The sequence below is a fragment of the Phytophthora cinnamomi genome (genome assembly GCF_018691715.1).
Source record: "Phytophthora cinnamomi strain GKB4 chromosome Unknown Contig81, whole genome shotgun sequence".
Classification (NCBI taxonomy): domain Eukaryota; phylum Oomycota; class Peronosporomycetes; order Peronosporales; family Peronosporaceae; genus Phytophthora; species Phytophthora cinnamomi.
This window is the reverse complement of record NW_027151014.1, coordinates 626,405-649,633: the sequence shown is the minus strand read 5'-3', so window position 1 is coordinate 649,633 and position 23,229 is coordinate 626,405. Positions and strand designations below refer to the sequence as shown.

At 48.0% G+C, this 23,229-nt stretch overlaps 2 protein-coding genes across 2 annotated transcripts; both read right to left on the bottom strand.

Moving 5' to 3' along the window:
• Positions 1–6: 6 nt before the first annotated feature.
• IUM83_12474 (Tubby-related protein 3) lies at positions 7–9,377 on the bottom strand (the record flags this gene model as incomplete). Its single annotated transcript, XM_067937099.1, has 3 exons — positions 7–416; positions 484–678; positions 9,029–9,377. 3 exons carry the CDS (start codon positions 9,375–9,377, stop codon positions 7–9), a joined length of 954 nt encoding a protein of 317 aa, XP_067785370.1.
• Positions 9,378–10,588: 1,211 nt separating this feature from the next.
• IUM83_12473 (Transposase, Tc1-like protein) lies at positions 10,589–11,647 on the bottom strand (the record flags this gene model as incomplete). Its single annotated transcript, XM_067937098.1, has 1 exon — positions 10,589–11,647. The coding sequence occupies one exon, from the start codon at positions 11,645–11,647 to the stop codon at positions 10,589–10,591; it is 1,059 nt and encodes a 352-aa protein (XP_067785369.1).
• Between the last annotated feature and the right edge of the window lie 11,582 nt (positions 11,648–23,229).

Here is a 23,229-nt window from a genome sequence, read left to right as displayed (position 1 = left end):
GATGTATTAGCGCGTAGCATCATCGACAGTACGAGCGTCCCAGTAGCTCGAATTCTCTCTCAAGAAGAGAATCATCTCGAGGGTGATCGGCTGGAGGCTGTGTCGCTCCTGTCCGTACGTGGTTCGTGCGGTGCTGAAAAACCTCTCGGCAACATTAGACGTTGGATGGATGGAAGAAAGCAGCTCATATCGCTGCTCTTTTCCTTGGAGGCGGCGGCGCTTCTGCAGCTGTTCCACGAACGATCTCTCTTCATCGGCACTACTTTCTTCGCTGCTGTTTTGCTCTTTAGCAACAGGGCTGCAGAACGGCTGAAGTGCAGCTTTCTCGCCGCGTGACAGCCTGTTGGTTTGTCCAGCAAGCACGCGCACACACGCTGCCTCGAAATCAGGGCTGTGAACAATAGCTTCCAGTGGCCCTGAGCAATACAAATAATAAGTTAGCAAGTTAATCATCAAAAAAATAAAACTAGAGCCTGTACTCGCCGATGTATCGCTCATACGGTGGCTTGATTGATAGCAACCCATCAAACCATACACGAACGTCGAGCATGGTGACATCCAAGCCTTGGAGGGCCTTAGCCAACGATTCCACCTTCTTCAGGTCTTTCAGAAGCCCGCGAAGACGTCGGGTAGCCGCCGCAAGCAGGAGATAGTCTTCGAGAGCGTCGTCATTCATATCTATGTGTTCCAGTAGCCGAAAATAGCGGTGCACCATAGCAAACGTCGATCCCCACCTCGTGTCCTGGCGAATTACCGGTCGCAATCCCGTTTTGAGTCTACAGAAAATTCGTTAGAAAATTATAAAATTTCTAAAGTAGCCGCAAATTTACCGTAGTTTTGCCGACTGGGAAATTGTTCTCAACTTGAGCATCAAAGACTGCAGCCGGTCCAGATCGGGCTCAAACTCTTCCATGTCAGCTTGGACAGCCAAGTTGTGTAGTGGGCCTACTTTGGCTCACTACTTTAGCTTACACGTTGCGCAACGTGTATGAGGAAGCGTAGGAGTTTATTAATAATTTGATTTAATTATACTTGAGTCCACAAGTACAATATAAATCAAATAAAACACCAAGTAGCTAGTTTAAGGTAAAATGAGAACTGTATTGTTTGTAAATTGGTCTTTCTCTAAAATCTGCTAAAATAACTGTTTATCATCTATGAAAGGGTTGGCAGCGGCTGGCTGTCAGAGCCCCGCTAATATGCATGTCTCTGATTGGTAGAAAGATGCTGCTTTCTACCAATAGGATCTTTGGGTATGTGTGGACCACTAATTGTGGTGACCCACTTCAATGTATCCATTGGTGTGTCTTACATCAATGTGAGGAAGTATCTAAAACCTTTAACAGATATTTATCTGTTAAACCATAAGTGACAAATGTCATGCACATGTGACAGTTGTCACTTGTGACCGTTATCGTGCACAAGTGACTGTTGTCACTTGTGTGTGTAACCCCGTTACACCATCCCCCCGTTAAGCTTAGACGTGTCGGTCTCGACACGTCAATTAATATTGACTGCTTGTGAATTGTTTGTGCTGGGGTTTCCGTGCTCATCCGCAATGAGCACGATCAAGCTGAAGACCACCATTGGAACAGAGTGTAAACTCTCTGTTGCTGTGTACAATGCGCGGTAGCGCGAGGTGCGCCGCTACCACGGGGACAGACAACACAGTGTCTGTGTACGATTCTTCGATGTCGACCGCGTCTATGCGTCGACATCTCTAAGCGAATTTATGTTGCTTACCGTGATCGGGTAAGCAAGCGCCAAAGCACTTCGGGTCCTTCTCGAAGTGGCAAGTATTAGCAACTCCACGCTGTTGCGGTGGAGGCTGGTGTCCGTGCGCCGTGCGCACTGTCCGTCCAGGTGGCGGTGCATATTAGCAACCGCGACCACAACAGGTGTACTATATGTATACCTGAGAGCTTCAATGATCTCCGTGCTAATTATCTAGCACGCGAGTCGTCAGGCGTTGTAGATTACTACAGCGCTCGCACTACCTTCTTGCTGGTAGTGCGTGTTGGGTTTCGTACTCCTTCACCATGTCCGGAACGTCTTCCATCAGGACGTTCCGTGGTTCCCACGTGTCGCGTTGGGGAGGGAAACCTCTCCAACGAATGCGAAAACAATCCAGACCTCGGATTGTTTTCCTATGATCAACAATTCGCTGGACGATCCAGCGAATTTCTCCGCGTGCGTCTCGCAGCGGTGGCGGAGGTGGTGGAAACACGCCCCGATGGTCAACGCCGTGTTGACCTTCATCTCGTGTTGCTCCACGACCAAGTGACGGTCGTGGAGTACATTCAGAGCGCGGCGGTTGCCGCTCTGTTCCTTCGTGTCCCGGCTCTGGCGGTCTCCCAGACCGCCTTGAACGTGCCGGTCGGGCTGTAGGCCCGACTGTATTAACTGCTCCAGCGCGACTACGCGCTGGAGAGGAGGGTTTCCCCTGTCTAGTCTGTCTCTTCGGGTCAGACGAGCCACTTGGCTCGTGCTGGAGGTATGGCTTTAACCGCCCGACATAAAATGTCGGGTGGAGGCGCATGCTAGACGGTATGTCTAGCGTGTATGCGTTACCGTGGCGTGCCATCACCGTGAATGGCCCGATGAAGCGCGGAGCAAGCTTGCTTGCTCCGAAATCCGAAACAGCATGTTTAGGCAGGTTTTGAGTAGATAACAAAACCAATGAATCCACTTTGAATTCATTTGTGTTGCCCCTGCCAATATTATCGGCGTTCAGCTTCTGTTTGTCCACAGAAGCTGCAATCGTGTCCTGGACAAACCGAATTACGGCTTGTCTTTTATTGATAAAGTCAATCGCATCCGATCTGAACTCGTTCAGCTCGCTCTCCGCTAGAGGCCCGGCCTCTGCGTGGTTCTTTGCGGTGTCTGCGCCCTGCGCAGACCCGTGGTCGTTGGCCTTGTTGTTGGGGGAGTCTGCGCCCTGCGCAGACTCATGTGGTTTGTCCATTGTTGCAGCTGACACTGTGCAAGTGTCAGCGGTTTTCTGCGGCTGCTGTATTGCAGTCGTAGATCCTCCCCCGCTTAAAGTGGGAGCCATCACTCCGAGTAAACTCGGTAGACGTGGATGCCGCATGGCATTCACGTAGAACGGTGTATGCCCGGTCGAGGCATGCACTGAGTTGTTGATGGCAAACTCTGCCATCGATAAGCACTCGCTCCAGTATTGGAACGAGTGAGCGTAGCTCTTCAACATATCGACGAGCACGCGATTCACGCGCTCGGGTTGACCGTCCGTCTGCGGATGATCCGCAGTCGACATGGAAAGCTGGCTCCCAAGAAGTGTAAACACTTCTTGCCACAGGTGCGCTGTGAAGCGCGGGTCTCTGTCCGACACAATGTCGGACGGCATGCCATGGTGTTTGAACACCATGTCGACGAACAGACGGGCCGTCTGCTTCGCGGTCACCTCTGCCGGCACCGCAGCAAGATGTACCATCTTGCTGAAGCGGTCGACGAAGACCACAACACCGGTATTCCCTCCGCTGTCCGGGGGAAGACCAAAGGTGAAGTCCATGTCATTGGACTTCCAACACTCCGACGGAGTCGGTAGTGATTGTAACGGAGCCTGCGCGAATGGCGCAGGCTTTACGCGTTGGTACACCTCGCAAGCACGGACGTACTTGCGCACCCACTTGTACTGGTGGTGCCAGTAGAAGTCGCGCGTGAGAAGGACGTATGTCTTCTCACGTCCGAGATGTCCCGCAGTCGGGGCATCGTGATACTCGTACATGATCCTGAGTCGCAGGTCATGGTCATTTGGCACGACAACGCGATCCGCGTTGTCGTCGACTGCGTTGTAAAGTAGCAGTCCTTCGTGCACCCGATATCGGTGTGCACGCGCACGAAGGTGCTTGGGCAACTTCTGACGAGCCTTGTCAGAAGGTGCTGTGCCATAGGCCAGCAAGAGTTTCGCGTCCGCGTCGTGCGCGTACGCGGCCTTCACGTCGTCCAACAGAGACGACGTGGGTGTGTTCGTTCGCATGGCGTCAATGGCATTGACGTCAGCAGCTTCTGCGTAGTCCGGCCGACGTGATAACGCGTCGGCCACTACATTCAATCTTCCGGGTTTGTATTCGACCCGGAAGTTATACTCCGCAAAGAATGAGAGCCATCTCGCCATTCTTTGTGATATGTGTGGCGACTTCACTGCGGTGCGCAGTGAAGCATGGTCGGTGTAGACCACAAATGGTCTACTTCCAAGTAGATACACTCGGAACTTTGCGAGTGCGTATTTCATGGCAAGGCGTTCCTTGTCATGCACCGGATAGTCGCGCTCAGCTGGCTTCAGCTGACGCGATTGGTAGTAGACGACACGATCACGGCCCTCGTGATCGTGCTGCATCAACGCGCATCCGATCGCGAAATCGGATGCGTCACATACGACGTGGAATGGACGATCTTGGTCAGCCACTGCCAAGATCGGTGCCTCAGTCAAGCCCCGCTTGACTGCATCGAATGCCTTTTGGCAATCGGTTGTCCAATTCCACACAGCTTCTTTCTTAAGAAGCTGTGACAGCGGGCGGATCTTGCCCGCATAGTCCTCCACGTACTTGCACAAGTACGTGGCCAAGCCAAGGAACTGCCTCAGTTCCTTGACACTTGAAGGCGTTGGCCATTCATTGATCACTCTGACCTTTTCCGGGTCAGGGCGAACACCATTCTTCCCTACGAGACACCCGAGGACGGGTATCTCGCTCGCCCCGAAGATACACTTCTTCAGGTTCGCGTAGAGCTTATGCTTTCGCATAAGCTCAAGTAGCTTCCGGAGATGCACCCTGTGCATCTCTACGTCGGTCTTCCCGTCCACAGTCCGGCTGTGGATGAATACATCATCGAAGTAGCTCGGTGCGAAGTCGCGCACCGAGCGCAACAAGTGCGTCACGCACCTGTTGAAAGTCGCAGGGGCGTTCTTACGCCCCTGTGGCATTACTAGCCATTCCCAGAGCATGCCGCTTGGCGTGCTCACTGCCGTGAGAGGGATATCGCTCTCACGCATTAGGATTTGATAAAATCCATCTCGCAAATCGAGAGCACTGTAAATGGTGCTCCCGGCCATCGAATCGATGATAACATCTTTTCGCGGTATCGGCGTCTGCGCCGGTACCGTCGCATCGTTCAGCTTGTTGTAGGCATGAACGATGCGCCATCCGCCCTGTGGCTTTTTGACACAGAACGTCGGAGCACTGTGCGGGGACTTTGATTCCCGCACTTGTCCTACTTTGCGACGACTTTCAAAGAAGTCGTCGATTGCTTTCACTTGCTCTCGCGGCAGTGGCCACTGCCGCGTGACACAGTACTTCGTGCCCGGCACGAGATCAATCTCGTGCTGAATGCCCTTATCCTGCGGAAGCTCCGCAGGAATGTCTTCCGGGAGTACGTCTTTGTACTCCCTCAACAATTCGTAATAGGGACTCGACTTCAGCGAGTCCCAACCTTGTTCCTCGAAGCGCTCTCGCTTCGTCTTCGCACTGAGAGTGTCTTCACTCTCAGTGGTACTTCCCATGAAGAGCTGCCTCAGCTCTTCGTTCTTTCGCTGTCCGAAAGAACGCAGACTTGCTCGATGCGTCCATCGTGCAACTCGCGCGTGAAGCGCTTCCAGCTCATGGCTGGAAGCGAAGTCAACTCCGACGCCGTCGTCGGAGGACTAGCGAGTTCCATCCCACGATACTGGAATCCAGTATCGGTGCGCGTCAAGACGCTTAGCGTCTTGACATTCGGCGTCACCGCCGCAGTCTGCCCAGCAGACTGCTCTTGTTGCGTCTCGGTCCCGGACCGAGACTTGCGCAGCGTTTTCCGCTTGCGCCGTCTTCTTGTTGTGCGGAGCCCGGCTCCACACAGTTGTTCTTCTGGTCCAGGCCCGGCCGTGGACAGTTGTTCGCCGGCGGACCCTGTCCGCGGGCGCGCGGTATCAAGCCCGGCTTGACCGCATTTTCCTTCGTGCAGCCCGGCTGCACGGTATCCTTCGCCGGCAGACCCTGTCTGCGGGCGCGCGATATCAAGCCCGGCTTGATCGCATGGCGCTTCGTCGTGCAGCCCGGCTGCACGACAGCATGCAAATTGCGTCAGTGCGGTACGTTTGCAACCGCCCGCACTGTTTGCAGCGTCAACTCCCGGAGTTGACACGCCTTCGTCACCTCGACGCCATTCATTGGCGGAGCCCCTCATGACCGAGGGTTCGTCGGCTCCCGGAGCCGACGCGCCGTTGTCAACCTGACCTCTTCGGGTCAGGGACTGTCCCTTACACGCTTGAACGTGGGTGTTGGTTCCCGGAAGCAGCACATCTTTTTCGACGTCGGCAGCATTGCCGACGTGGGTCTCACTTGTGCGCTCCTTCGCGCACTTCTTGGGCACTCCGGGACAGCAGCATTAAGCGCTGTCTCGACTGGTGAGCCTCGCGCACCTGCTGGTGCGTGCGCTGCGGTAACAGGGCCATCGCTCTCTGTTCCGCTGTCGCGTCCGAAGCGCACGAGCGTGCGCTTCTTCCAGTCTATTACCGGATCATGCCGTGCAAGCCACGGCATGCCCATTACTACGTCGAACTTATCGTCCAGGTCCAGGACGATAAAGTGTTCGACAAACACCCGTTGTTTGTACGAGAAGCGCACGTTCACGACGCGCTTCTCGGTCTTTACGATGGCACCTGTTGCCAGTCGTACCTCCAGAAGACTTCGAGGTGTATCTACCTCCTCGAAGTCAAGTCTCGACAGGCTTCGTAGTCGAACAAAGTTGCTCGACGCGCCTGAATCTACCAAAGCTCGAAGAGAGTCACTCGCTCTCTTCGAGTAAACCTTCAAGATGCCTAGGTTCGGCCTGTCATCTTGTTTCTTGCAGTGAGAGCTGGTCTCACTGGGGGCTGCAGTCCTCAGTGTCGCGTGCCCGATGTCGGCACGCGTGACTGCATTACCAGTAGGGCGCCCCGCGCCTACTGGATGTTCGCGTTTTTTGTTGGTCCGCGGCGATGCCTAGCATCGCCACGACGGCCACCATTGTAGTGCACGGGAGCCGTGCACTCTGTGACCGATCCTTCCGCAACGGAAGCATCGCACATTACTTCCGTGCTGCTGGTGACCAGCAGCCGTTGCATTCGAGAGGTCCATTGGTTCCGGACCTCCCGTGCTCACTACCGGGCGCGGTTGCGGCCTCGGTATATTTACATGGAGTTTAGCCTGCCGCAGGCTAAACTCTTCTTGCATGGCAAGGGTAATTGCAGCTTCGAGAGTACTCGGGTACTCTCGGAACAGATAGGTCTTCACAGGCCCATCTCTCAGTCCTTTCATGAACGTGACGACTTTAGTCGCCTCGTCTATCGGGTTGGTCACGATGTTCGAGACCAAGTACCGTGCACGCTGCGCGTAAGCATGGACGTCATGCTTGCCCTGCTGCAGGTCGAGGAATTCCGCCCTCGACCGGAACTCATTTTGCGGGGGCTCAAACGCTTGTCTGAGCTCCTCTTTGAATATCTCGTACGTGCTAAAGCACGTAGGATTTGAGAGTCGGCGTCCGTACGCCCAACTCCTCGCTCGTCCGCCAAGACATGACATGGCGAACGCAACCTTTGACAACGGGTCGACGATACGTCGAGCCGCTATGGCTGTGTCGAGTTCGACAAGCCATCGGAGGAGAGGCTCTCCCTCTCTTCCTACATAATTGCTCACGCTCAATTTTGATGATTGAGCACGCGGTGTCGTCCCCGTCGACGCCGTAACTGAGGAAGCAGCATCACGCTGCTCCTTCATGATGAACCCCAGAGCAACACCATGCTGCTCTGTCGGCGATAGCGTACGCAGCATCGTAGCTATCGCCACCTCCCCAATGACTGTTGACAGTCGTTGGAGGGCCTCCCACTCTGGATCTGACAGGTGGGGGCAGTCCGCGCGTGCAACATGCGTTGCAGGCGTATTGGAGCTCTCCATGGGCACTTCCGTGCTCATGGGGTTCTCGGCTCCGCGTTCGTACACCCTGTACGAACGTCACGTAGTCGGTCGTTGGACGGACTACAAAGTGCTACCAGGTGTAGTGGGCCTACTTTGGCTCACTACTTTAGCTTACACGTTGCGCAACGTGTATGAGGAAGCGTAGGAGTTTATTAATAATTTGATTTAATTATACTTGAGTCCACAAGTATAATATAAATCAAATAAAACACCAAGTAGCTAGTTTAAGGTAAAATGAGAACTGTATTGTTTGTAAATTGGTCTTCCTCTAAAATCTGCTAAAAACTGTTTATCATCTATGAAAGGGTTGGCAGCGGCTGGCTGTCAGAGCCCCGCTAATATGCATGTCTCTGATTGGTAGAAAGATGCTGCTTTCTACCAATAGGATCTTTGGGTATGTGTGGACCACTAATTGTGGTGACCCACTTCAATGTATTCATTGGTGTGTCTTACACCAATGTGAGGAAGTATCTAAAACCTTTAACAGATATTTATCTGTTAAACCATAAGTGACAAATGTCAAACACAAGTGACAGTTGTCACTTGTGACCGTTATCGTGCACAAGTGACTGTTGTCACTTGTGTGTGTAACCCCGTTACAAGTTGAGTCCGTGACTCGCACAACCCACCAGGGGGACCCTCATGAGCGTAGCTAGTAATCTGTTTAAAGCACAGTTATCAGCAACTAGGAATAAGCATTGTGATAATTGTTTCCCGAAATCTCGGGGCCACATGTTCGCCAAAAACACCAGGTGGCCTCGCGCTGAGAGGTCGTCGTCGAGGGCCCCCAGCAGCGGCGCCATGCTGAGCAGCGGGGTCTTCCGGACGCCGCCAATCTCGTGGAAGGCGAAGACCGCGATGAAATGCTCGGAGGCATGCGTCCACCCATCGAGGAGCAGCCCAAAGCGATCGGGGAGCTCTGCCGCGATCGAGCGCTCCACAACCCTAGTGAGACTGTCCATTGCACCGACCAGAGTCTCCACACAAATAGGGTCGAGTTTCGTGTATCTGGTTATAACCGAAACAAAATGTAGTAATTAGTGAATGCACACACCAATACGTTGAAACTAGCACACCTTCTAGCTGCTCGATTCTCGCAGAATGAGAGTGGTAGATTGTTTTCAGAATCCAATCCATCCACCCGTAGACATTCAATGCCGATTGCCGCACGTAGTTTAGCATGGAGCCGGTTTCTGCCGTCGATGCTGCAAGCATCACGGCATCGTAGTCAGGATGCTCGCGTCGGACGTGCTGCATGAGGTTGCTGTAGCCGTTCCGGCGCGTCTGCTTCCGCACCGTGCCACACCTGCAACGAAAGTACTCGTTGGTGACCTCGTCATGGTCATCCCGGCACGGTCGGAAGTAGAAGCCGGAAACTTGGGCTGGGGTGAAGGTGGCGTGACGGGCGCGGGAGGCGAGAGCCATGGTGATCGTCGTGCGGTGCTGGGAAAAGCTTAAAGTGAACAGTGAGAACTTGAGCGATCTGTTCTAGATAGATGGCTGTGAGAACGGTTGGACCAGAGGAGCTTGGCGCTCAAGAATTTGTCGGTTGGTATGGATGTGCTCATCATGATAAAGAGGTTTAGGTATAAATTATGAGAGATGATTGTCGAAGCTAATAAATTATCAATAAAATCCAGGGAAATACCAACATAAATAATTTCATCGTCTCATATAAAATTACTGAAATGATCATGCCATAATCGGCAGCCCTGATCATGTACGAGTGGCAACAAAATGGTATGAGCAGCGCAAGCTGAAGGTGTGCGAGATGTGCGACTTTGTAATCTCCTCAGCCAGAAAACGCTGGCAGGAAGGTAACGGAAAATGCCAATTAGTATTGCGGTGCCAAATAGAATACCCCCTGTAGAATCCGATCATCTCGTTGACTATACAATTCGTATTGTACCTACGCCAATTAGTATACCTCACGTTGGCATCCTAGCGCACGACTTGCGCTGCGGAAACATTCAATTCGCTGTCAACAACAAGCACCTGCACCAACCAACCAACGCCACCATGCCTGGATCCCGCCTCGCCAAGACCATGTCGGAGAAGAAGGAGATCGTCACGTGGATCGAGGAACACCGAGAGGTCCCAGCAAGGGCTGCCACGCACTTCCAGAACAAGCGTGGGTGGGAAATCTCTGCGGCTCCAATCCGATATTGGTGGAAGCAGAAGGAGTCAATCAATCTATGTGCCTGCCAAAGTTGTTACTCGGTCTGCGGCAGCGGCAGGATTCGCTCCCTGTTAACAAGATTGGCACACCAGTCGCCATGACGTCTATGGAGAACTATTTTGCCGCAAGTAGCTCTCTCGTGACGATGATTCCGATGACAACGATGTTGAAGAGGATCTTCTCGAAAATCTGGACGAGTTCACGATTTGGGACTCCGAGGATTCCGTCTATGCAATAGTTTACCTCCTCCTAATTGTATACCTTGCTAAGAATGAAGTGTGTTCAATTCGATTGTATACAGTGCACTAATTGGCATTTTCCGTTAGTGGACTATCGGCTCACCGGCAAAACAAGCCACTATTTAGAACGTTCCAAATTTAGAAATACCAAGCAGTAATATGACACCCACAGTTGTGTACATGTTATGGCAACCTAAAATTATTCATTTTAATTATGGCTACAGCGCGTCCACATTGGTAGTGGTGGCCTTAGGAGGTACTGTGCGAGACTGGTACTCGTCCACGCTCAGAGGCAGTCTTCCCTCCCGCTGAAGCTTCGCTTTGGCCATGTGAGGAGGCTTGAACGTGTTGCCCCCGGTATCCTGAATGCACAAGTCCATCGACCCCTGCAGACTTAACGCGGCATTAATTGTCGATGGCGGCAGCTCCCAGTACACTGCTGTAACGGCATCAATGAGCTCATCAAAGCTGCGAGGTGTGCGCAGATGTTGGCGGGCTTGTATGACTGCGAATAAGCCTAAGTCCAAGCAGTTGAGATCCGGGGAGTTCGGCGGTTGGCAGCACAGCTCGATATCCAGCTCCTGCTGCTGCACGGTGTCGGCAAACTGAGCATCGTCGACGCTAATATGCGCAGGAGCGTTGTATTGCTGCACGCGCACATGCACACCGTCTCTTGCAGCCGGCCAGCGCTCGCGAACAGCAGGTAGAAGCTTCTCAATCAACATTGCACAATAGGTACCTTGGTTTACGCGGCCTTCCTTGGTCACGATTGTCCCCGCCGGACGCTTGGTACTGCTGCGGACAGCAGCTTCCCGCACGATGAAGGGCCATATGCCTAGCTTTCCGTCGAAAAAGGAGCCCGAGGCCTCACCCCATCTTGGTCTTCCTACCACAGCAAGCATCATCACCTTTGTGATGTAGCGCTTGGAACGAACTTGGCGGTGGGGCTCTGCTTCGCCAGGAAGAAGATAGTATCGACGCCGGACGGCTGTCATGTAGAATAGTTTTTCGTCTACATGAATGGTGTCATTCATGTCTCTAAACAGCAAAGACAATGGCTCAACATGCCCGATGCACCAGGTTAGTCTTGCTACCTTGTTCTCTTCCGTCAGAAGTGGCTTTACATTGCTAGTGTGTGCCACGAGCTTCTCGTCCTTGACACGACGCTGCAGGGTTGCTCTCGACACACCGCATGACAACGCCGCAGAGCGCAATGTGCTGCGCTGCTCCAGCGGGGTAATCCGCAGCCGCTCCAGCTTGGCCGACAAATCCGCCATTGGGCGGCCACGATCATGGCGGCGCGACTCAGCACACAGTTGGCCCGACTTGGCCTCCTCCTCCTTCGCGCGCCGCCATAACCTTGAGATCGTGCGAGGGTTGACTTGGAACTTGTCCACCACCCCCTTCACGGCGCCTCATCGAGGAACGCCGTTCACCGATCGCTGCAGCAGCGACACCATGACCTGCTCGCGGTCGATGTCAGTGAGCTCCCGCCTTCGCGGCGTGCTTGAAACCTCCATTGGACTGGGAAAGTAGGAGTATGGGCGGATCTGGACGCTTGGTTTGAGGAGGAAGGGCGACATCTGCGATCTGCCGCCCTGTCCCAGCTCTTAAATCACATCCGAGGCCATTCATTTCGTCACTCTGCTGTCAAAACTAACCGTGGTGAGTAAATAAGCACACGGTTCACACCGTGAGAACGCGCCGCGTCGTATTTGCCAAACCGCGCTGCAAAAGACGAAATATTGACAAAACGCGCATGTGTTCTACAACAATGGGACATCAATTTTGAGACGGAGTAGTACACAACTGTGGGTGTCATAGTACTGCTTGGCATTTCTAAATTTGGAACGTTCTAACTAGTGGGAGTAGTAATATACCCCCACAAACGACCGCCAGTTTTTTTTTCAATGAATATATTACCACCTTCAGGTAATATAAACGTTGAGTACCAAAAGTAGACAAAAAGTGGGCAAGACCTCTCGACACCCTCTGGTACAAATAAGCATTCTATAATTATTCAGACGCCACAATACTTCTAAACATTGTTTCAGATCACGCACAAATGGCCGCCAGTTTTTCAAATATAAAGAACGACCCATCCTGATAGATAAAATATAAAGATATAAACCGATCATATATACGATCCAACGATCCAACCATAATTATGTGTGAATATATTATTCCAAGTTCAGGCAGGAAATGTAAAAAGGCACCTAATACGCCATTTTGTCATATTGAGAGCCATCATCCGGATTATAAATCATTTACAACTGAATATCATATCCCGAAGCATGGTATTGACCCCGTTAGGGAAAGAAGACACCTATCAGCAATGGATAGAGCGTGGCTATTGAAGCACACATAAATTGTAAATATTTTCTTTCATCGAACCTGATATAAAGTATTCAATAATATATAAACAGTCATGACTTATACTCCGGAATTCTACCAAGCTAACAAGGATCGCCTCAAAGAGAATATGAGGCGCTCATATCTAAAGAATAAGGAAGCTCGCGTCACCAAGCAGAAGGAGCATGATACTGCTAACAAAGACAAAATCAATGCTCGACGTCGTGAGAGGCGTAGAGCACTCAAGGAAGCGCAAACAGCAAACGAAACCAAGGAATCGAATTAATTAGTTTCGTTTTTTTGTTATCAATCAGATATAAAGGTCTATCTTAAGCGAAGATCAAACTAATATAAAGACATTTTTACGCGACGAAATATAGCACCTGATATATAGCTATGTTTGGATACGAACTCGAAGGATTGCACCGTCTCAAAATCAAGCCCATTAAATGGGGAACCTCATATCGACTGAAGGTGCGCGGACGCACTGGTAAGATGGTGTCCATTGGAAACCCAAGCCTACCCAAGAATATGAAGCTCACTGCCAAGCAATACAATGTCTCGATCGATGAGCTCACGAAACAACTTTCACCCGATTACAAACTCGACACGCAATTCATTTTCAAGAAGGAGAAATATGGTGAGAGACACTTCTATGAATACATCCCAACGGGTGAATTCTATGATAAACTCGAAAACGTGCTTCTAAATCAGCCTAAGGCTTATAAGATCAACATCGAACTGGGTTATACGCTTTATGACCCAGTCAATGATGAAGAATTTTACTTCTATCCAAACATTGCTAACACGGCGGTGTATGACAAGCCATTCGCTGTCAATAGCCGTGCTAATGCTCGAAAAATTGTTTCGGATATTAGAACCCGTGAGCTGGCCGACGGACTTAAATATCCGAAGTCATGTGTCAAGCTCAAAGCTATCTCGGGCTTTCTGATTCAAATCGATTACCGCGATCATGCTCTCGGAGACAGCGATGCTTTCTTACCTGAATTCATTAAGAAACATAAATATATTGTTAATTTCACGAAGACTAACAACAAGTGCGTATTCCATTGCCTTGCATATCATTTCTCGGATAAGAAGGACTCAAGAAAAATTCAGACCCAGGTCAAAGCAGCCTTCAAGAAATACTGTAAGTTCAAGGGTTTTGAATACTCTCTCAGCCTCTATAAGAATTTTAAGCTTATCGACCTCCTTGACTTTGATAACCTTGAGAAGTGCTTCAATCTCAACATTAATGTGTATACATACGATGAAGAGTCATGAGCTGTTGAGAAATTTCGCCCTACTGACGGTAAGTTCGAAGATACGATCAATATCTTATCTCACGCTAATCACGCACACTATATTACAAGCCCAGACAAGGTCCAGTCTCGATATGCTTGTCCCGATTGTAAGATGACGTTTGATAACTGCATCAGATTGAGGGAGCACATCTAGTGTAAGTGTGATAAGATCAATATCGGATCATTTGTTAAGGCCCTAAGATCTATCAACCTAACGTTAACACCATTAAGTCGCTTCTGAAGTCTTATGAAGTGAAGAATGTAAATCATTACATTGATCATTTCATCGTATTCGATCTTGAAGCGATTTTGGCGCCTCAAGCGTTTGATAAGGAAGCTAAAACTCAATTCTTCAATGAACACGTTCCTGTTTCAGCAAGCGTTTGCGACAGCTTGACAAGAGAGATTAAGTGCTTTGTCAATTCTGACCCGAAGCAACTCGTTATTGATATGATGTGCTACATCAAAGAGGTTAGAGACAAAATATTTGCTTACAACGTCAGCAAATATGAGGAGCTGATTATCACTCTAATGGATTCGCTTGGAATGACTATGATTCCAGGTGAAACAATTACGGAAACATTCCTCAGCAAGGATCTCCATCGATGGATCAAGCCAGGAATGTATGCAAATTTGGCGGAATTCGTTGATAGTGCTTGCGACTGCTTCATCAATAAGAAATCTAAACGGCTATTGGCCATCCTTAAGAAAGTCCCAGTTCTCGGTTTCAACAGTGGAAGCTATGATATCAATATGATCAAAAATGATTTGTTTGAAGTCTTAGGTGATATCGATAAAATCATCAAAAATGATGGCTATATGGCCAATACGACTGATGATTATAAGTTTCTCGATATCATCAACTATGTTCCAGCAGGAACATCTCTCGATAAGTATCTCACAGCCTATCTCGGTGGTTGTAAATGTGTTGATAGCATTCGTTGCGTCTGTGGTATGACCAATGGAGTTTTTTCCACAGCCTATCTCGGTGGTTGTAAATGTGTTGATAGCATTCGTTGCGTCTGTGGTATGACCAATGGAGTTTTTCCCACATCCTATCTCGGTGGTTGTAAATGTATTGATAGCATTCGTTGCGTCTGTGATATGACCAATGGAGTTTTTCCATATGAATACATTACCAGTTATGATGTTCTCAATGAGACTGAGCTTCCGCCTAAATCAGGTTTCTACAGCAAACTGCGCAAGATCAATATCGAGGATAAGGACTATGCCGCCTACAGTTCGTTTGGAAGCATTATGAGATGAAAACAATCAAGGACCTTCTCGTCTGGTATAACAACCTCGACGTTGCTCCATTCGTGATGGCAATCGAAAAGCATCGTGAGTTATTGAAGCGTTTCGCTTTGGATATGTTCTGTGATGGTGTCTCTCTACCAGGCTTGAGCGAAAAGGTCATGTATCAGACTACACTGAGTGAGCTGAAATTTCCACCTAAGAAGCCGGCTGAATCATTCGTCTTCCCTGCGAAGCGTTTCCAAGGCTATATCACTCAAGACAAGGAAGCTAAACGTGAATTCGATATGACGAAAGATCACGTCGCTAAGCTAATGAAGAAGCAGAGGTATCTCTGTGCCATATGCTATTGCAAGCTGAATGAAGAGATTGTTTCAGTCGATCGTATCAATAATAAGCTCGGGCATATCGATGACAATGTCATGATTACTTGCATTGAATGCAACGTCGCACGCAAGGACATGGACATTAGTGCTTTCAGATACAAGAAGCTACTCGATTACAATGCCAATCGATTGGTATTCTCTATCGATAAGGAAGAGTCAGCTATCTATTACAAAATGAAGGCCAATATCGCCGGCAGACCATCAATCATCTTCAATCGCTATGCAAAGCGTAATGAGACGAAACTTCGTGGTCCTGGTGGTAAAAAGTGTACGAAAGTTATTGGATACGACGCTAACGCTCTATACCTGTGGTGTCTAGGCAATGAGATGCCTTGCGGACGGTTGACTATTATTGACGCCTACGAAACGATCATTGACGATATCAAACAGGATAAGATTTTTGATTTTCTTGAATGCGATATAGAAACTCCAGACCACTTAAAAGACTATTTTAGTGAGATGACCCTCATTTTCAAGAATATTGAGATCGAGCCGACAGCTGAAGTCATTGGTCAGCATATGTTTGACTACAATCAAACACGAGGTAAGAACATGGCTAAAGTAGGGCGCAAGCTTATTGGGAGCTGCTTTGGCAAGCAAATCCTCATCTATACACCTCTTCTCAAGTGGTATCTGGAGCATGGATCAGTTATTACTAAGACGTATAGCTTCATCAAGGCTCACAGTCATCGACCCTTCAAGTCATTCATGGAGCAGGTGTCTGATGCACGGCGAGAAGGTGATGTTGATGATAGCAAAGCTATGATTGCTGATATGATGAAGCTTGTCGGTAATGCCACTTTCGGTCGCTCTGGCATGGATATGAGCAAGCACAAGGAAATCAAATTCTTGAATGATGAGAAGCAAATTAAGCAGTCTATCGAGCATTTCACACACCAATCAAGAACGGAGTTTTCCAATGGGACTGTTGAGTTAGTTAAGCATAAACGACGAATCAAGCTTACCAATCCTATCCATATTTCTATTGCCATATATCAGTTAGCTAAGCTACGTATGCTACAATTTTACTACGATTGCATCGACTTTTACTTCGATAGATTTGACTTCCAGCATCAGGAGATGGATACCGATAGTGGATATATTGCCTTTAGTAATGGTAATCCTTTCCCAAATCTCATAAAGTCTGAGCTTCTTGACCATTTCAACAAACATAAGTATGAATGGTTCCCAAGAGACGATACCAAGGAGAATGCTGCTTTCGATCGAAGAACGCCAGGTCTTTTCAAGGAGGAATTTCGCTGCAATGCTATGGTCAGCCTATCGTTCAAAAACTACATTTGCTACCTGAGTGGACAAATCGATGATAAGACTGGTAAGGAGAAGATCAAGCTATCAGCTAAGGGTGTGCAAAATCGAAGAATGCTAATGTTCTGTGCTCTAACAACTTTGAAGCCGTTGTCAAGGGGCAACAATTCACTTTCGAGGGAAATAACACTGGATTCTGCATTCGCAAAGAGGCTAATTCAATCATTACCTACTCTCAGACAAAGACAGCGCTTTCTTACTACTACGACAGGCAACAAGTACTGTCGGATGGTCTTTCTACCGTTCCTTTAAATATCTAAGGGGAAACATTTGCCATTTTTTTAATCGTATAATATAAAGCTATGGATGATCTACTTGAGGGGCTATACTATGATCCAGCCACTGGTTTAATATCGGCAAAAACCTTATTTTGGAAAGCTAAGGAAAGAGATTCATCTATCCGCTTAAAAGATGTTGAGTAGTGGTATAAGGACAAGCTCGACATCCAAAGACATGTATCGCAGAAGGATACCTACGACAACTTTAGAATCACCTCTCACGACCCGAATTCATGGCAAATGGATCTTGCGTTTTGGCACAAGATTCCAATATTAGCAGCTATCAATATCAACTCTCGACTGGGTTTCGCGAAGATCCTCAAAAACCAAGGAGCTATCGCAGTATTAGGTGGAATCAAGCAATTTGTTAAGGAAGAGGGGGTTCATGTATTAACGTCGGATAATGGTAAGGAGTTCCTCAATCGTAAGCTTCAGGCATTCCTCAAAGAGCGAATGATCACACACTACAATAACGATTCTGGCGATCACGCTAAAATGGGTAAGATTGAACGTTTCAATCGAACGTTGAAGATGCGATTACTTAAAATTAATCAGCCTATCATTGACAAACTACTTAGCGACGTTGTAAGTGGATATAATAACACTTGGCATAGTTCTATCAAAATGACCCCAAATCAAGCCAAACGCTCAACCATAGAAAAAGATCTTGATCATAATCGTGAGTTAATTGAAAAGGTAGAAGGAAATCTACCAATCAAATCTACAGTACTCTATCGTCTATCTAAAGGTGTATTTGATAAGGACAACGCGCGATGGAGCAATACTATCTATGAAATCGTTGGTATCGACGGATATCGTGTTCAGATTCGATCCAAAAATGGACATACCCTCTATACGAGTCCCAACGATATCAAACTATTCAATTCAAAACCTACTGACGCACCATTCGAAAATGGACAGATCTATGAAGCTGAGCGACTCCTGAAGCATAAAAAAAATGCTATCTGGCAATCTCAAGTACTTAGTCAAGTGGAAGGGATATGATGAACCTACCTGGGAGAGCCAAGACAACCTTAGATTGATCAATAAGAATCGGAGGAGTAAACTGGAACAAACTTACTTCTCAGAGAGTAATCGAAGCTAAATCAGGCATCTTCGCCTGCCTTAGTTTAGGTATTTCAATACTATGATATGGCCCCCAGCCTCTGCCCATGTTCGCGCCTTGATCAATAGGCTTATGCTCATTTTTTTCTCTTATTTATAAGCCTCTCAGTCTCTTCAGCAACCTCGCTATTGTCATATACATGAGAGGCTAACGGATCGTAGTCAATATACTCTATGTCCATTTTTCTTGACTATACTATATACATACATCATATCACGATTATATCAAGATATCTAAGCTCTGCTCTATACCTTGCAACGCTGTCACCCTTTCCAATAAACCATGCTCTAGAGAGTCTCTCCCTTGCGGATATTGCTCACAGCATAGTAAGGATCATAAAATAACCATGTATCGCAAGGAACTGAAGAAAATGCATCAACGGATGCGGTTCTACAGCAATAAGCTAAATCAGATGAGTTCGTTGCTAAACGATGTCTATCGACTTTACTATCAAATATCACCTACAGCAACTCAACTCTAATCGACCTTATCGATTCATTTGCCGTGATCCTAAGTTCAAAAAGGAAGTCGAAGAATTGTTCGGACTACCTATCGATGAGTGTCAAGCCGCTTACATATCATTGCTAAAGAGGCGCAATGCGACCGTTCATAAATTCACGATGCGACTATGGGATGACAGGTCGGAGACCGTCCGGGAGGGGCTACGCCCGCTCCACTCACCGGACGATGAGCCTTACGGCTCCGCAGTTGGCGGAGTCGCGAGGCGACCCCACCTTCGTGATATACCGGATTCCCTCCAATATAAGTCAAAATTCCGGAAATAAATATCAATATAGCAATCGACAATGTTCCCCAATTTCACATCTCTTGCACAGCGTGAGCAAAAGCGTATCGATCTACTCGAACGAACCAAGCTTCGCGTCAGACAGAAAGATGAATCTCGCCGCATGTATGCGGAAGCATCATGGGCATCGGAAGCAGGCAAAACCATCTCACTTGACAAGCGGGCCACTCAGGACCCGAATGATCAAGCTGGAGATGGTGATTTAAAAAAGCCTTCAGTAGCAACTGAAAATCAAGATAATTCACTAAAATCCTCCCAGAAAATACCTGAGTTATCATCGGTTGGAATCAATACTGATCTACTGAAAGTGCCTATTATGGTTGATGCTGAAACTACTGCCAGATCAGACATGGCTGACGCTGAAGTAGTTGCTAAATCATCTATAGCACATATGGGGTCTACAGCTAAGCCAAATGTTATGGATAGATCGGCCGGTGTTAAACCTGATACCGCTGATGCATGGATCGAGACCTCAGAAACCGCGGTCATTCGAGATCATGAAGATCAAGTTGCATCAAGAAATTGGATTAAAGCATTCTACAAAGCTAATCCAAACTGGGCGACCATTGGAATCAACCCAGTTAAGAAGGATGGTAAAGACGATAGAAAACGTGTCATTCGTGAAAATGGATCTCTTCGATCGGTAAAGAGTGGCAAAAAATTTAAAAGTTATGGCTCAATCGATTGGGTCGCTACCGAGTCTAAAATACGAGATATTCTCTACGATGGTGAAAGCAATTCGATTGATGAACTTGGTGCCATGCGCGCTGAAGATATGAGAACGCTCGAGGAGCGTTCGATCGGCCAACAACGTCGGCCTCCCCAACCGCGATCAGATAGAAAGAAAAGGGGCGAAGATGATATTGAAGATCTCGATAAAGCGCTAAAAGATCCACGGCTCACATTAAAATATTTAAATAAATCGACTTCGACAAAACTCGATGATGATGAGGCTAAATACAAGCTGGCATGGTTTATAATTGAGAATAAAGCTATGTTAGAGGCTAACAACCTACAAAAACGCATAACTCCTATTCTTAGAGATGGTGAGGTATATTTGGGTGGATATCTATGGATTGACAGCCATTTTAGGATCTACGTGTTTGGTATAGATTCTAACAAGCGTCACCCGCTGTGCAAAAAATTGTAAATTGGTCTGCTACGCTCGAATGGTTCTTGACCATTGTCAAGAAGAAAGGACTTAGCTTAGTATCAAATACTGAGATGGCTAACGAGAAATGCTAAACCTTACGAATTAGCAGATGATCTCATCGATGAACGACCAGGTGAAGATGAATACATGGACAAAGAGCTTGCTATCCCAGAACTTGAAGCTAAAACCATGCTCACGGATTATTACAGGAAGCTTGCTGATAATCCAGTGAAGATAATAGTAAGATTACGTCCGATTGTTAATTCGGATAAAAGTTCGAAGATCCACCCGACTTACTACCTAGGTGAGCCAACTCATAACAAACCCCTATATTTTAGAAACGCTCAGCTCAAGCCTGTGAAAGGCGACGCAATGTCGCGTTTGATGAAAAATATTCGATGGATGGACAAATTCCAATCCTTACTAACTGAGCTAGAAGACTGGGAAATATGTTGATGATACCGGAAATCGAAATATAGAAAAAAAACTCAATGATAATCTAAAGTTGCTACGAGAAGCCATCTTCAGCAACGCTGCTGATATCAAAACACCACTTGAATATGAAGTTTTATGGCGATGGGACCCTTCGAGAGCTACACGATGACACGGAATCTGCTTTTCAAGAATACGGACAAGCTCAATGCCGCTTGGAGAAGAATATACACGATTCTATGAAGTCGGAATCAAAGGCTGATAAAGACGCAGTAAGAGCGTTAAGGGCAGCGGTAAAAGTTACCAAAACAGCATATTCAATCAAATTTCGTGCTTACCAATCTAAGCTTCAGCAGCAGCGAGAAAGTGACCAAATGGGCGATGATGATGCGTTAATGTCAGCTTCAGTGCTTGCAAAGGTTGAACGGGCAAATGGGCTGAAAGGTCGCGGACTACAAGGGGCAGGTGTCGTGCCATTGGAAGGTGTTGAGCGTAAAGGTAGGACTTACAACCTGAATGACATTCAAGGCAAAGCGACTCCATCAGCATATGTTTATCGCAAGCTTGGTTCTAAATTTATCAGATTGCCAGATCTTGACAAGAGGACGCTGACCATCGTTCAGCCAAATCGCAGAAAGGTTGGTCCGATGCGTGAGATCAGTGATTCTCTACAGACCATGATACAGGATCTGGTATTTAGAAACGATATCAGTCAAGAGAAGTATGATCATCTATCTATTGATGATAAGAAACTATTCAAAGAGATACTTGAGATGACCCATCTTCAATACAACTTTGGTCAGCATCTTGAGGACCCGCTCGAGTCGCTTCGGATGGAATACGATAAGCTCAAGGGAGAACCGATGCTTGGCAATACAAGTCCATCGATTCTAAAGCAACTCAAGGTAGTATGTGTGGATATGTACAGCAATCGATTGATTTCTGATTCTGAATTCAAATCGATTATCACGCGACTACTATAGCTAAGTTAGTACTCGACCCACGAAACATTTCCAAGAGCGGAGGGCTCTATAATCTAAATGCTGATCAAAATCTTGCTGAGCTGACGGCTATCATGAAGGATCTGCTCGTCAAGGAGGTTCCATCAAGCGATCGACCTGCCGTGTGGGCATCTGACAAGCCATATTCGGCGAAGAAAGTTGTATCCACTCAAACTGATGCTACTGGCGACGAAAGGGAGAAGTCGGAATCTAAGGCTGGATCAAATGTTTGGGCTTACAAAAAAAGAAGCGATCGGTCAAGACCTTTGCACTATGAAGTCATTGAAGCAACCTTTTTTGGCGCGGGCTAACGCCCCGCCCGGAGCGACTTCGTCAGCTCTTTTAACTCATCAAGACGTGCATACACATCGTTTCGATCCGCTTTGAGAATCTCCAACTCAGTCTGCTGTCTCAAAACCAGCTTATGAAGGAGACAGGAGACCTTGCCATAATCAACAGTCATCTGAAGACCTTCCAGATCAACTGTTTCATCCTCGACGTGTAAATCTGGATTTGAAACGTAGTTGATACAATGGTAGAGGCCTGCCTTCAGCATTTCCTGAGCACAGTATCCGAGGTGCATAGGAGTGTCCTCTGAGTCGTTTTTGTATTTAAACATACAAGGCTCAATTTTCAGTAGACCATCGCACACAGAGTCCTCCACCGGTTCAAAACAATGCTTTAGACGTCGATCACTATATGTATAACTAGTATGGCAGCATCCTCACGGCGAATCATCGCCTCGGTTGCTAAGGGGGCAATCCCACAAATATTCTCTTTCAGAATATTTTTGGCAACGCCCCCCAAATATCATACATACTCTAGTTAGAAAGTTGAACTTCATTTGCAATCGAGTCGAGAACTGTCTCCAACCCCACGAGGTAAGACGTGCACGTAGGGCGAGCTGCTGTCCGTCATACTTATACTGTGGGTTGCCTCGTGTTGCTGTAGCATTGCTGCTGCGCCGCTATTCCTACAAGAGCTCATCATCGTCGCCGCTACGTGTGAGGGTCATCTCATGGCGATGAAACGCACCAATTTTGAGAAGCGCTCGGCGCAAGACCTCAGTTCGCTACAATGTCAGTATCCCGGGAAATGTGGCAACGAGAGAGCGCTTAAGGCGAATGGCCAGCGGCACTGGCTTTGCGCTATCCACCGCGACCACCAGAATGCGATGCAGCGTGCGCGCTACCAAAAATCAAGCAAATCAAGGAAGGCAAGTTCCAAACGACAGAAGATTCGTGATTCTACTAATGTAGAAGGGGATCGCGGGACTATGCTCGGGGCTCCAATCTCACGCAGCGGTGATGCTGGGAACGCAGAACGACCTACACGTCTAGAACATGCACGGGATTGCAGTGCGCGTGATCACACAGACGTTGCAACCAACGCGACAGAATCGGCGCCGTTGGATCCACCGGTTGAGGGAGGCTGCCACACGA